This window comes from Ovis canadensis, chromosome 2 (assembly GCF_042477335.2).
Source record: "Ovis canadensis isolate MfBH-ARS-UI-01 breed Bighorn chromosome 2, ARS-UI_OviCan_v2, whole genome shotgun sequence".
In the NCBI taxonomy this organism is placed as follows: domain Eukaryota; kingdom Metazoa; phylum Chordata; class Mammalia; order Artiodactyla; family Bovidae; genus Ovis; species Ovis canadensis.
In genome coordinates this window covers 112,372,012-112,385,899 of record NC_091246.1, presented here as the reverse complement: position 1 = coordinate 112,385,899, position 13,888 = coordinate 112,372,012, and the positions used below count along the sequence as shown (strand labels likewise).

Sequence of the window (13,888 nt, the reverse complement as noted above, 5' to 3'; positions counted from 1 at the left end):
TGAAAAGGCAGAAGCCGCCTGACTCAGAACCTCCCACCTGGCCCTCCTGGTGCAAAGGTGATGATCCCGCCAAACGGTACTCGTGGGTGTGGAGGAATTGATGCCAGCCCCCGGCATGCACACCTGCAGCAGGGCATCAGATGCCCGCTGGGAAACTGGGCCTGCAGATGGCCCTGGTGAGACCTGGGAAGCAGCCTTGTTGAGGACATGTGGTCCAAAATCCCGCCGGGAAGCTTGGCACACAGCCTCTCCGCGCACACTGAACCAGCAACGGGCGGCACCTGCATCCGTGGGCTCAGTTGGGGTAGACGCTGAACTTGCGAGTCAGAGGCAAAGCAAGTCCAGATCACGGACAGAGCCCAACAGCCCATCTGCACAGGTGACAGCCACGGACACAGGAGAGTGGCGGCAACGTGAACAGGCACCAAGTGTTTCCTGGGTCAGTGTGCACGGAGGGGCCTCCGCCCGCAGGCTGCACTGAGCCACGAGCAGAATGAATGGAGTAACCTGACTCTGGACACTCACTGCGGGCACCGCCGCACCTCCTCTAGGTCTGACCTGCGCGGGGCCTCCCTGTCCCCTCGCTCCCTTACTTGGGGATGAAGGTGGGAACGAAGCCCGGGTAGCACTCGCGGAGGAAGGCCAAGAAGGCCCAGCCTTAGAGTACGAGCTTCCTAATCACAAACACAGTGGCACCAGTCTGGCACCAGCTCCCCCCAGAAAGCTGTTCTCTGCCTCTCTACTTGGGTTTGGTCCAGGGGCAGAAAGGACCCCCACACTTACACGCTGGGGCGGGGCTGTGGCCGCGGGTGTGTGGTCTGGTCCGTGGGTCCAGCTGTGGGCCTGGGGCCCAGCCCGGCAGCAGCAGCTACAGCAGTGCCCGTGGGGGTGGCCGCCTGGAGAGGGGGCGGGGGGAGAGGAGGATTCAGAGTCTGGAGAGAGAAAGAAAAAGAAGGAACAGATGACTTATTTACATCTCTTCCAGTAAGTGGAAGGGAAAAGGAATCAGAAACCCATTAAAAAAAAGACATCGGTGGTATCTACACAGAGCAGCAGCTACATGCTATACCCAAGCCTCCTTTAAGACTCCTCTCTATCCTCCTTCAAGGTCTTAGGGCCACAGAAACCTTTCTAGCAAACAGGTAAGTAACCACAACTGGGAGGAGGGAAAGAACAAAAATTACAAGATTGCGTGCAATTTCAAGATTAATGGCACTTCTAAGCACAAACTAGGATCAGGATCCAAATGCCTCCCAAGGGGCAGCTCTGACAGCACAGGGCTTGCTGGGGATGAATTTGTGACTGTTTCTGCAACCCGAAGCTTCAACATAGTAGCAGACAGTCCAGCTGCACTGTACACCATGCCCACAGAAGAAAACCTCGACGTCACGCCCAAGAAGAAAATCTCCTCGGACATCTGGGCTTCTCAAACCACAAACAACAGTGAGCCACGACTGCAGGGCCATGCTGGCTGCTTCTGTGTACTCCTTTCTTGTCAGCTCTGCCAGCTTTTTAAGCTCAGGACTATCAAGGCTGGTAATCTTTAACAAGTACCCCGCAAGCAGCTGCCGGTCCCTCGACAGGCTCTGCCCACAGGACTCCACACCTTTTCAGAATCAATGGAGCGCCTGCTACTTTCTAATCTACACAGCCCAGATCATTCTTTAGGGTCTGGATACTGAGCAAACAGGCACACACAGACTCGCCTGAACCCCCACCTTGCCCAGCTGCCCCAAATCTCTGAACCACTCAATGTAAAACTGCATCAAGGGAGAAATAAGGAGGCTAAAGACTGCAACTTGGGCAGGGAATGTGGTATCTCCATGTCAGAATAACGGAAGAAAAACCCCATGGTTTCTGAACACGGAGAACACCAATGGCTTTCTGTCGTCTGGGAAAAAAATCTGACACTTCATTAGCAGTTACTTCATCGGCCTGTTAAGTTACACGGTTCCAGAAACACTGCAGGAGAGAAGAACCTCAAGTTCCCAGCTGCACACTGCAACTGTCGAGCACATTGTGTTCCATTTTCCCACAGCGGAGACTTTCCCCACGCTGCGGCCCAGGCAGCACAGACTCACTGATAGCGCTCCCAGGGCGGGCAAGGCCAGCTGGACAGTCGCACAACAGGCTGCGCTGCGACTCCAGGTGGGCACACACGGGGCCTGGAGCCCTCATGACCCTTAACGAGGAAAAGGCTGAGCACCTGAGCTGCTGGTCTCAGGACAAGGTGGGAGAAACAAAGCTAACCCCGGTAGGAGCCTTGGCGCACGTGACCCAGGTGGGCCCGCTGGGCCGCCGCACACAGCGGCACAGGAGCGCCTGAGGTCACCACTGAGCCGTCTCCTCTGTGTCTCTCCAGGCCCCACCTCATAGCTGTGTGGCTGTGGAGGTGCAGGTGACAAGTCACAAAGGAACTCAGGCCACCCACCCCTGGAAGGACTCAGAGTCAAGGGCCCACTCGGCTCTGAGAATTCCACTGGCAGAGGCAAGAGAGGGAACCTGCACCTTCATGTCAGCAGAGCCTGTACTCACTGGCTCTAGACAGAAGAAGGCAAAAAAAGAGAAGGAAATCTATAGGCCTGATAAAAACATAGGCCACACTATGTTAACAAAATGTAAGAAAAGGTCACGAGAGTCGGACCATAAAGAAAGCTGAGTGCAGACGAACTGATGTTTTCCAACTGTGGTGCTGAAGAAGGGAGTCCCTTTGACTGCAAGGAGATCAAACCAGACAATCCTCAAGGAAATCAACCCCTGAATATTCATTGGAAGGACTGACGCTGAAGCTCCAATACTTTGGCCACCAGATGTGAGGAGCTGACTCACTGGAAAAGACCCTGATAGTGGGAAAGACTGAAGGCAGGCTGAGAAGGCGGCAGACAATGAGCTGGCTGGATGGCATCATCAACTCAGTGGACAGGAATTTGAGCAAACTGTGGGAGATGGTGAAGGACAGGGAAGCCCCTGTAATCCACGGGGTCACAAAGAGTGGGACGCGACTGAGTGACTGAACCGAACTGAAGAAAAGGTCATCTCCCATAGTTAGTAAGTGCAGAAAGGAAATGGTTGGTGTGCATGAATTTTATAAAGCGTAAGTTAGACTCGCTCGACATCTGGCACACCCCAGCACTGGGCTGTGTGTCTTCGGGAGAACACGCACGTGTGTGTGTGTGAGTATGTTGGAGGGTAAGCACACAGAGCAGACATCCTAACTGGATTCCATGACGTGGCCGTCCTGTGAGGCTGGTCAGATGCCAGGGCCCGGGCACGGCCAGGGCTGGGCTGGCCAGCAGGCCCCACGGGTGCTGGTGAACAGCCCACACTGAAAGGCCCCAGGGACGGAGATGCCTGGGAGGAGCCTGCTGCGAGCCGTCCCGCGGGAGCCACAGCCTCCCCCTCGCTGGGGCCATCTGCAGCTGGCCTGCTTTCACTGAGCGCTGCGGAAGGGCTGAGGCTGTGGCCGGGCCTCCGAGATCTGACACAGGGGATTGGCTGTGGCCTCGTGGTCGCTGAGATGAGGTTCTGCTTGTACTTCTGCAGATCCAGACCCTCTGCTACCGGCACTGGTGTTCGGACACCATGAGGATGTTCCCTAAAATCAGGGCTCGGGGGTCAGCTGATGGGGGAGGGTCAGGTCCACCACATCCAGACTGTGTTCCCGACCCACTGATCTTGGGACAAGGAGGCAGCCCAGGGCTAGTGTCAGAAATGCCGTGCAGACTCCAGTCCCCACTCAGCCCCTGCAGGCCGCCCTCAGTTTCCCTCCAAGAGCAAAGCATCCTGTCCAGGTGGCTGGCTCCAGGTTACCATCAGGCCATGAGACAGTGAGCGAGAGTTCAAGGCCGTGCTGCGGGCCCCTCTTGGCTGGTGCCCCCTCCCCTCTCCCCTTCCTGCGCGATGGGCCACTTCGGCCAGGGGACAGTGAGGGAGAATCCAAGGCCGTGCTGTGGGCCCCTCCTCACTGGCGCCCCCTGCCCTCTCCCCTTCCAGTGACCAGTGCTGAGATGCCCAGGCGCTGAGCTCCACGAGGTCTTAACCATGGGTGAGGGCTACGGGCCGCTGACCAGGAAAGCGCTCTGCTTGGAGCTTGGGGTTCTGGCTGTAAATGATCTGTCCTCTCTTTCTTTAATTAACTTTTTTATTGGAGGATAGTTGATTTACGATGTAGTGTCAGTTTCTTCCCCACAGCAGTGATTCAGCCTTACACAGACACATACCCACTCTCTTCCAGGCTACATTAAGGGTCCATTTGTTTCCCGACAGCCCTTTGTGTGTGCACCCCCCTCTCTTTCTGGGGTAGAAAGTGACGGCCAGCGTACGACTCTGGGCATTTCTGAGTCCTCTGAGCAAAGATCATTAAACACCCTCCAATTCCATCCTTCCTAAACATCCGCTTCCAATGAATCCACTTTCAACTCTGTAAACACTCTGCTTGTGCTGTGAACTCAGCTGCTCGGCCAGTAGAGGGATAGTGGCTGGTCATCCCCTCGGCGAGTGCTGTCACTAATTCCTGCAGCATCAACCCTTGCACACAGCAGTGTGTGTGCAACTGAGTGTCTCGCCTTTTTTAAACGATGAGTTGGAAGTAGAAAAATGGAAGCGCTGATACTAGTGATTAAAAAACACAGGCATCAGGATTCAGTAAAGTTAAGAAGATGAGAAGTGAGCTTTTGTCTCATCTGGATACCCAGTAGAATTAAGCCAGTCAGTCGCAGGCAAAGCTATGAAAAAAAGGAAAAAAATGAAAGTACTTAAAATGCTCGAAACAGATGCTTGGAAGATGGTGTCTGAAGGGGAGGTGTAATTAAGGATCTGGCAATTAGGAAGATTAATTAATTCTCTCTGGGAATGGACCTCCACTCACAGCTGCGGATACAGGGCTCTATCTCTGACACATGAGGAGAGGGGTGCACACGTGCTCCCCGACTCGCAGAAATGATGCACGCGGCCCTGTGCTGTCCACAGAGCTCTCAGCAACATGGCTCTAGCGCCCAGGAGTGGAGGCTCGGGGGCAGGCTCTGGTGGTTAGGATCCACGCGGCCGTGGAGCCACACGCCGCCTCTCTGTCCCCATGCTGCCGGTGCCCAGCTCTGCCCACAGGAGGCGCAGATGCTCAACGTGGTCTTTCTTTGGCAATGAGAAAACCTCCCGTGCTTCCACTGCCCTCAGGACAGTCTGATACAGATCAGGAGACCCTGGTCCCTGAGATGCCGAGCCCTTCTCTGTGGTCACTGTGAAGCTGGTTCTGCTGCTGCTGCTGCTAAGCTGCTTCAGTCGTGCCCGACTCTTCGCCACCCCATGGACTGCAGCCTACCAGGCTCCTCCATCCATGGGATTTTCCAGGCAAGAGTACTGGAGTGGGTTGCCATTGCCTTCTCTGAAGTTGGTTCAGTTCAGTTCAGTTCAGTCGCTCAGTCATGTCCGACTCTTTGCGACCCCATGGATTGTAGCACGTCAGGCTTCCCTGTCCATCACCAACTCCCGGAGTTCACTCAGATTCACATCCATCGAGTCAGTGATGCCATCCAGCCATCTCATCCTCTGTCGTCCCCTTCTCCTCCTGCCCCCAATCCTTCCCAGCATCAGAGTCTTTTCTAATGAGTCAACTCTTTGCATGAGGTGGCCAAAGTACTGGAGCTTCAGCTTTAGCATCATTCCTTCCAAAGAAATCCCAGGGCTGATCTCCTTCAGAATGGACTGGTTGGATCTCCTGCAGTCCAAGGGAACACTCTAGAGTCTTCTCCAACACCACAGTTCAAAAGCATCAATTCTTCGGCGCTCAGCTTTCTTCATAGTCCAGCTCTCACATTCACACATGACTACTGGAAAAAGCATAGCCTTGACTACACGGACCTTAGTCGACAAAGCAATGTCTCTGCTTTTGAATATGCTATCTAGGTTGGTCATAACTTTCCTTCCAAGGAGTAAGAGTCTTTTAATTTCATGGCTGCAGTCACCATCTGCAGTGATTTTGGAGCCAAAAAAAATTAAGTCTGACACTGTTTCCACTGTTTCCCCATCTATTTCCCATGAAGCGATGGGACCGGATGCCATGATCTTCGTTTTCTGAATGTTTCACATCCTGCCAATTCCAAAGGTGCCACTTCTGCCTCTCCAACTGCCAAGCGTGATGGTCCCGCCCCTACATCCAGGGCCCTGCCCTGACCCTCCACCATGGGCCACAGGGGCCAAGTACATCTTGGCTCTTCTGAGAAGCTGACATCGTTTACTTTGAGGTACACACACACACACACACACACACACACACACACGGTTTAGTTGTGCTTACACACAGTTAGAATGCAATGTGACTTCAAGTTCGCCACAAGCTGCATGCGGCCTGCACTGCCCCAGCTACCCTGTGACATCTTGTGACTAAAACCTCCTGGCTGGCCCCAGGGGTCACCCTCCCTTTCACAAGGTCCTTTCACAAGGTCCACTGCTGGTGTGCAGAGGACACAGGAGCAAGATCTGCATCCTCCTCCCCACAGAACCAGGCAGAGGAAAACCTGCTCTGCTGTGAACAGTGGATGTGTGAATTACATGGAATACCAGAGTTGTTTCCAATGTTAGATATTTAACATTTTAACTATTACATGTGAGACAGTTAGGACAACACGCTCACAATTTCATTTTGCATAAAAGATTAAACAGTTTTACCTTGTGAAACAGTGCTGGAAACACCGCTCGCTCCCCGGTCCAGCCATGGCCTCAGGACCTAAAACCCACACCAGGGAAAGGGTGGCTTCCTTCCCATCACGCCACCTGTTCTTGCTGTGACTGCACTCTAGGTTTTGGGAAGATCTCACATTTTACACAGGACACTCGCCAGGTTGATGGAAGATTCAGAGGGCACCTGTTATGGAGATTTCCCCACTTAAACCTAACACATTAAATCCAGCACTCCTGCTTGCCAACTCTGGGCTCTGAGAGCCAGGCGTCACTTGGGACAACAGGCCGTGGGCCTGCTTATAATTAGTTTTCCATTAAGCGGAAGTGGCAGAGACACATCGTTAGGAAGTCCTTGTGCTGAACATTCAGGCTCTCTGATATGATCCTGAGATGAAGTGGCTGGGTGTAAATTAATTCTGTGGGTTCGTGTTCTCTTGTGATCGCTGCTCAGGATGCCCTAGGGTGCACCCAGCTGAGAGTAACTGGCCATTCCCTCCTCGCAAAATAATCAGCCCACAAGGGCTGAAACACAGCCAGCTCCGCATCTTTCCACTAATTAATTTTTCTACGGGCAGAAAAATCAGCCATTTTTCCCTTAACAAATCAAGTTAGAATTTTGCCACATAAAAAGGTCATTTGGAAATGAAAATTCCAATAGCGTGTGAATGTACTGGGGTGGGTGGGAAGGAAGGAAGGATGGACAGACAGGGTCTTCTCCGGAGATGAGAGGGCAGGAAGACTGGGAAACTTGATTCTGGGTGAAACACTCAGGGCCAATGGAACCTCAGGGAAACCACCTTTCCGTAAAAGTTACCTGACTCCCCTTTCTCCCCAGAGGAATCAATGCAACTTCTCCCACGCTACACAGTTGTTGTATCAAGGAAGCTGTAATTGTTCCAGAAACATTAACAAAAAACAGCTTGAATGCTAATTGGAACTTACTAACTTCTATTTAAATACAGGAACATGCTTACTTAACTCTACAGAAATTAGTGTACTCGTATCTACTAGCTAGATACTAATCCTGCATTTATTTATAGCCCACCTTATTCCAAAGTCAGCTTTCAACTATTCATAAAATATATCAAGATATGATAAATAAAAGGAAAATGAGGCAAAAGGAAGTGAGGAAAATACGAGTAGATGGAGCCAACAACAAGCTGTGAGGTCCCAGCCTGGGGTGGATGCAAGTCGGGCCTTCGGTCTTCCATCTTCACGACATATACAAAGTCCACAACCTGAACACAAACCAGCCCCTGGGAAGCCTCGCCACCCCTGTGCACAGAACAGAGAGGACGCTAACGACGAGCCAGACCCCAGGCTCCGAGCAAAGCGGCAGGCACGTCACAGCTGCCACCGCGCTGACAGAGGGTGATGGGCAGCTGCCCCAGTCCCCCCACCAGGCCCCAGGTGGTGCCACCTCTGCAGGGCAGACAGGATGCCTTTCATCTTATAGGAGGGGATACAGAGGCCCAAGGAGGCTGAGTAACCTCTCAGCTGCATCATTCACGCACCACTGGGCTGGTTCCCTGCCCCAGGCCTGACCCCGCCTCTGGCCACAGCTTCCCTGGGCAGCACAGCCAGCAGAGACTCTGTGGGGTGGGCAGAGGGCAGTGGGCGGGGTCCCCCTGGGAGAGGGGCATCAGGACCCCCACTGCTGGCCACAGCATCCCCAGGCAGCACAGCCAGCAGAGATTCTGTGAGGTGGGCGGGGTCCCCCTGGGAGAGGGGCATCAGGACCCCCACTGCTGGCCACAGCTTCCCCCGGGGCATCGCAGCCAGGAGGGATTCTGTGAGGGGGGCGGAGGGTGGGTCCCCTTGGGAGAGGGGAGTCAGTGATCTCCTCTCTCCTCACACTGGAAGAAAGAGCCTGAACATGTAACAGGGTCGTGTCCTGGACAAGACAGGCTCCCTCCCCACAGTTCACCTGCAAGCTCAGGAGGCGCAATCTTTAGAGCCTTGCTTTCTGCTTCCCAGGGTCGCGTGCCTTGTCTCTGCTCTTTCAGTTTTCTCCCCTCGGGGTTCCTCTTTGCATCAGCCTCCCAGGACTGCTCTGCTCCTCCTATCCGTTCCCCCGTTAGGGTGTCCCCCCTGTCAGATTGTGTCTGCAGGCTACGGGGTTGTGGGCAGAATCACTCACTTCTGAGAACCCCCAGGCACTGCGGCCACACAGGCCAACAGGAGACCAGGGACCCAGAGTGGAATTGAGATCAGAGCCAAAAGTCCCTGCTCTGGGGACCAAGGCACCGCCCAGCCTGGGGAGTCCAGCCTCCTCAGTCCCTGGATAAACCAGCCCGCCTAGAAACCGGACAGAAGCAAAGGGGAATAAGTCTGCAGAGAATCGGGCTGAGCTCTAATGAACACTGAAAGAGCTTCCCAGGGCTCTTTCTGTCGCCTCAGGCCACCCACCTCTACTGCTAAAATAACGCGCCGCTGCAGGCCTGAGCCTATGCAATTTTTTGCTAAAATTAACAGAGACAGAGGTGAAAGACAGAGACCTCCGCCACCTCCAGTCAGCGTCAGCAGGGTGGACGGGCCGGGCCAGCAGGCAGGGGTGGGGGAGTGGAGGGGAGGGCTATACTCACTGCCAGGGCGGCTGGGTAAGGGGCCTCCGCCGGGAACGTGAATGAGGGGCCGGTGGTCACGGGGCTGCTGGGGGGTGGGGTCACAATCAAGCCAGTGGTACTTATGTGAACCTGCCAAGGAAACAGCAGTGAATACAAGGAAGACACCTAACGAAACAGACGAGACCAGCTAACCTTGGGAAGCCAAATCACAATGAAACACACAAAACCTGGAGTGTCTGTTCTGGGGCAAGGCAGAGTCCTATGCAGGTTATTGAGCCCACACGTGTGGTGGGCGTCATGTGCGCCAGATGCCAAGGAGCCCCTTGATAAACACTGGTCTCGACGTCTCATGTGTAGGATCCCATGGCCACTGCCTCACGTGGGCGTGGCCTGGACCTGTCTGGTGCACGACGAGCCGGCCCATCAGCACCTCCCCAAGGATCCAGTTCAGGGGGGCTCTCTGGATGCTCACCTGTCCGCTAGCACACTGAATCTATGCACACGCTTAAGGCACATGGTGCCATCTTCAGGATCACATCTCAGGACCTGCACCTTCCCCTGGGGACCCGTAATTAAAATGCAGCTGCCCAGATGTGCCGTGGATTGCAGGCAACTGTTTACAAAACCCTTCAGGGAACGATGCCAAACCAAACTACCAGTGTTCAAAGGTGTCTTATCCAGAACACTACCTGAGATGAATTCACTAGGAAGAAACTGAGTTAGTCAGGTCCCTTGGTGCCTGTGTTGAGCTACGGGATCGATTTCCCTCCTGCTGCACCCCAGCGTGACTGCAGACAACTGGAGGAGGGTAGCTCCTGCCCAGATGGGCCATCCTTCTCCCACTAGTAAAGGTGGAAGGAAGGTGACTGCCTGCAACCTTGCTCTCCAGCAAACAGTGTCACACCAAAACTGCTGGGCTTTGTGTAACAAGAACTTAATCCTAAACCTAGTTTCCTCAGTCCCAACAATTAGGAAGAAGATGCTCAAGACAGAGACAGGCTCCGAATGAATTCCCAGGGGACCTGAAGGAACTTTCAGTTCCCTGGGACAAGGTGCTGCCAAGGTGGGGAAACCAGCACATGGCTGATCTTCACAGGTAAGTCTGTGCTGCTGGAATTCACACCCTCTTAAAGTGTTACGGCGGCCAGTACCTGAGAGGGTGCACTGCAGGAGAGCCCGGCCAGCTCGCCGATGCGCGCCGCGGCCGCGGGGTTGCTGGAGCTGATGAGGACCGGGGGGCTGATCTCCATGGAGTGGCGCTGCTGGGCGGCCTGCGACGCCTTGCTGGCCATGCTCAGCGAGGTGAACGAGTGCCGCTTCTTGGTGTTCTTCTTGCCGTCTGGCTGTTTGGGGGCCGTGCTGCTCGGGGTGGTGGCCAGGGAGCCCTCCCCAGCCGCGACCGCTGGCCCGGGGGGCTGGTCCCACTCGATCAGCTGCTTGGCTGCCGAGTTAAACTGCAAAGCGACAAGAGAGACGAGGTCACACGACAGGGACTCTCGACACACCCGTGTCTAAAGCCGAGTGTCAGTCCTTCAGAGTCTCCGTCTGCGAGTACAGGCCTTTCCCACGTGCAGCGCCTTGTCTCAACATGGGGACTGCACTATTCCTACGTCACAAACAGATGCTAAACCGAGAACAAGTAATTCCAACCTCACACCAACAAGGTTGAGAACATATTCCCCCCTCAAGAACCTTTAGAATATCTAATTGCTCTTTTCACTTAATGACAGCTTATTGTATCTAGCTCTGGGTTGTATACATAAGCATGCCTTCCATGATTGGCTGTCTTTTGTTGTTGTTGAAGGATAATTGTTTTACAGAATTTTGTTGTTTTCTGTCAAACTTCAACATGAATCAGCCATAGATATGGTAACAAAGATTTATTTCAGCCTCCAGAGGAAACGCAGAGAACGGTGAGCAGCAGGCTGTGTGGTCAGCCTGTTGACACCGGTCTTGGCTCAGCCAGGCTGCTTCTGGGCAGTGACCGTGGCTGTGAGCATGTGCACACTTCCAAGGGAATTCACTTCCCGCCTCCCTGCCCTGTGCAGGGGCCTCGCAGAAACATCAGTAGAAACTCCTGATTACCATCGTTCCGTCACATGCCCATTACTGTCCTGAGCTTACATTTTGAATTATAACAGGCTAAGATCTGAAACCCAAGTCCTGTTGACTGGTGAACTGGCCTGTTTGAAAAGCTGCCTGAGTGCAAAGTCAGGGCAAAGCTGCCCACGGGGCTGGGAACGCCAGCAAGAGAGGAAAAACACAGGCAGCCTGTGCTCCCCGAGGGCAGAAACAATACTTCCAGAAAGCTCCCATGACAGCCAGCTGCACCCAGACAGTGCAGTAATGGGGAACACGGAGTGCAGTGGGATCTCTTAACCAACATGCAGACGACAAGTAACCTCCTCAGAGGCGAAAGCTGCTCGGTCGTGTCCAGCTCTTTGCGAGCCATGGACTGTAGCCCGCCAGGCTCCCCTGTCCATGGGATTTTCCAAGCAAGAATATGGGAGTGGGTTGCTGTTCCCTTTTCCAGGGGAGCTTCCCAAACCGGGGACTGAACCCTGGTCTCCCGCATTGCAGGCAGACTCTTTACCATCTGAGCCCCCAGGGAAGCCCAGCTGTTCAGAGGGAACCTGGAAACCCAGAGGAGAGTGGACACTGTCCCGCCCCAGCACTCTGCAGACCCCTCTTTCCGTCCTCCTTCCAGATGTACTGTCACATCTTGAGAGGCGAAGGCTGCCTCCCACCTACGGTTGAGGATGTCCTTCTAGAAGGATGGGAACCCTGTCAGTGATGCTCAAGGACTCACTCTTGCTCTGGCAGCAGCAGCTTGGGAGGTGTGGTGTCCGAGCCCTGAAACCCTGGCTCCCTGGGGACTCAGTCAGACCCTAGTCTGACAGTTTTTCTAGCACGAGCTCATCCCTCCTTCAAGGCACGGGTTCTTTCCACGTGGTAACTTTTAAGACTTGTGGGGAGTAGTGCCCGCTAATGCCCAAATGCTGAGGGTGCGGGATGGATCACAATGCCACTGTGCTGGGGATGGGGGCTGGGCTGCTAGGAAGGGGCAGCCGTATTCCAGCACCATCATGGCATGTGGCCAAGAGACCCAGGATTCACAATGTTGCCCTCTACGGCCACACCACCCAGAAAACACCCGATCTCATCAGAATTCATGCTGCTGCCTCCATCCTTCTTACCCCAAACCCATCACCCAGTGAGACAGAAGACCTGCTCTGCGATGCTAGAGCTCAGGGGTCCGGGCACACCTCCTTCCACGGTGAGCCAATCAGACAGGAAAGCAAGGACCTGATGACTCTCCATGGAATGTCATGGAATTCCGTTTCTTCAAGTACACACACACACACACACACACACACACACACACACACACACACAGTTCCACGGTGAGCCAATCAGACAGGAAAGCAAGGACCTAATGACTCTCCATGGAATGTCATGGAATTCTGTTTCTTCAAGTACACACACACACACACACACACACACACACACACGGTTTCGTTGTGCTTACACACTGTTGGAATGCAATCTGATTTCAAGTTGGCCACAGGCTGTACGTGGCCTTTGCTGACCTGGCTGCCCTGTGACATCTTAGGAGCTAAAACCTCTCAGCCAGCCCCAGGGGTCAGCGATCTCCCAGAGGAAGTCTGTCTGAACTTCTGTGCAGCTTTCTCTGAACAGCCTTCTCTGGTCACAATCCGTGTTCATGAACACACTCCCCACCTTCAGGACACCTGTTCTGTGCCCTAGAACACCCTCCCCCAGCCCTGTGTGTGGACCAGCAGGGACGCATGGGATTGGTCTATCTGAAAACCGATAATGTCCCCTTTGGGGAAACTCTGAAACAGAGAAAGAATTAGTCTTACGAGAGGCATAAATAAACATGGGGAAAAATACTGACATAATAACAAGGCAATTTAAGAAATACGAAGATACTTTGTGTGTGTGTGGTTGGCCTGTTTCTCAAAGAGAATACTGTCTTTTTAAAAGAGAGGACTTCACTTTTTCTAAACGAGAACAGAAAAATCTAATGAGAACAAAGCTGAATAGTCACCGTGTTCCATAAAGCTTTACAGGGGACTTGGTCTCTAGATTCTGAGCATCAGAGCATGGACACAGTAGGTCTGCATAGAGGAACCTTGTCTAATTCATAACCGAGTGTTTGCTCCTCAACGGGATGGGTTTTCAATAAAAGGCAAATAAAGACTTTAAATATAGATTATATAAGTAATGTGTTTGTTATTTTAAACAGGAAATGGTGTCGATTATCATGAGTGAAAGGTGACAGGCCTCGGCCAGCTTCTGCCTGCATCTCCTCCCCTGACCATCCTGGACCTGTTTCCCAGACCTCTTCTGTTCGACAGTTCAGAACACTCCCTTGCATGTACTTTCCATGGAGATGTTGTTAATTAAGCACCTGCCTGGCTAATTTTAACACAAAAGAAACTAAACTCTCTCCACTGACAGCATCTCATGAGAAGCCTTTCCTGTGAACAGAGGCAGGATGGTTGTGCGGTGCCCACCCATCTCCTTCTGTGCACCCTGCCTGCACAGCCACATCCACAAGGCAAACTCCCCAAAGTGAAGCTGTCAGGTTCAAGTGCAGGCTAAAGCATTTTTGAATGATA

The 13,888-nt window shown here is 53.4% G+C and overlaps 1 protein-coding gene across 7 annotated transcripts in view; it reads right to left on the bottom strand.

Moving 5' to 3' along the window:
- SH3RF1 (SH3 domain containing ring finger 1) overlaps positions 1–13,888 on the bottom strand; it is a 159,262-nt gene that overhangs the window by 19,682 nt on the left and 125,692 nt on the right. For 4 of the 7 annotated variants that reach the window (XM_069574225.1, XM_069574227.1, XM_069574224.1 and 1 more), the window contains exons 5-7: positions 10,394–10,696; positions 9,261–9,371; positions 784–932 (exon numbers count right to left, since the gene is read on the bottom strand). In XM_069574225.1, coding sequence (XP_069430326.1) covers positions 784–932; positions 9,261–9,371; positions 10,394–10,696 — 563 coding nt within the window. The remainder of the gene's footprint in view (positions 1–783; positions 933–9,260; positions 9,372–10,393; positions 10,697–13,888) is intronic. The other 3 variants (XM_069574230.1, XM_069574231.1, XM_069574228.1) reach the window with 1 other exon arrangement.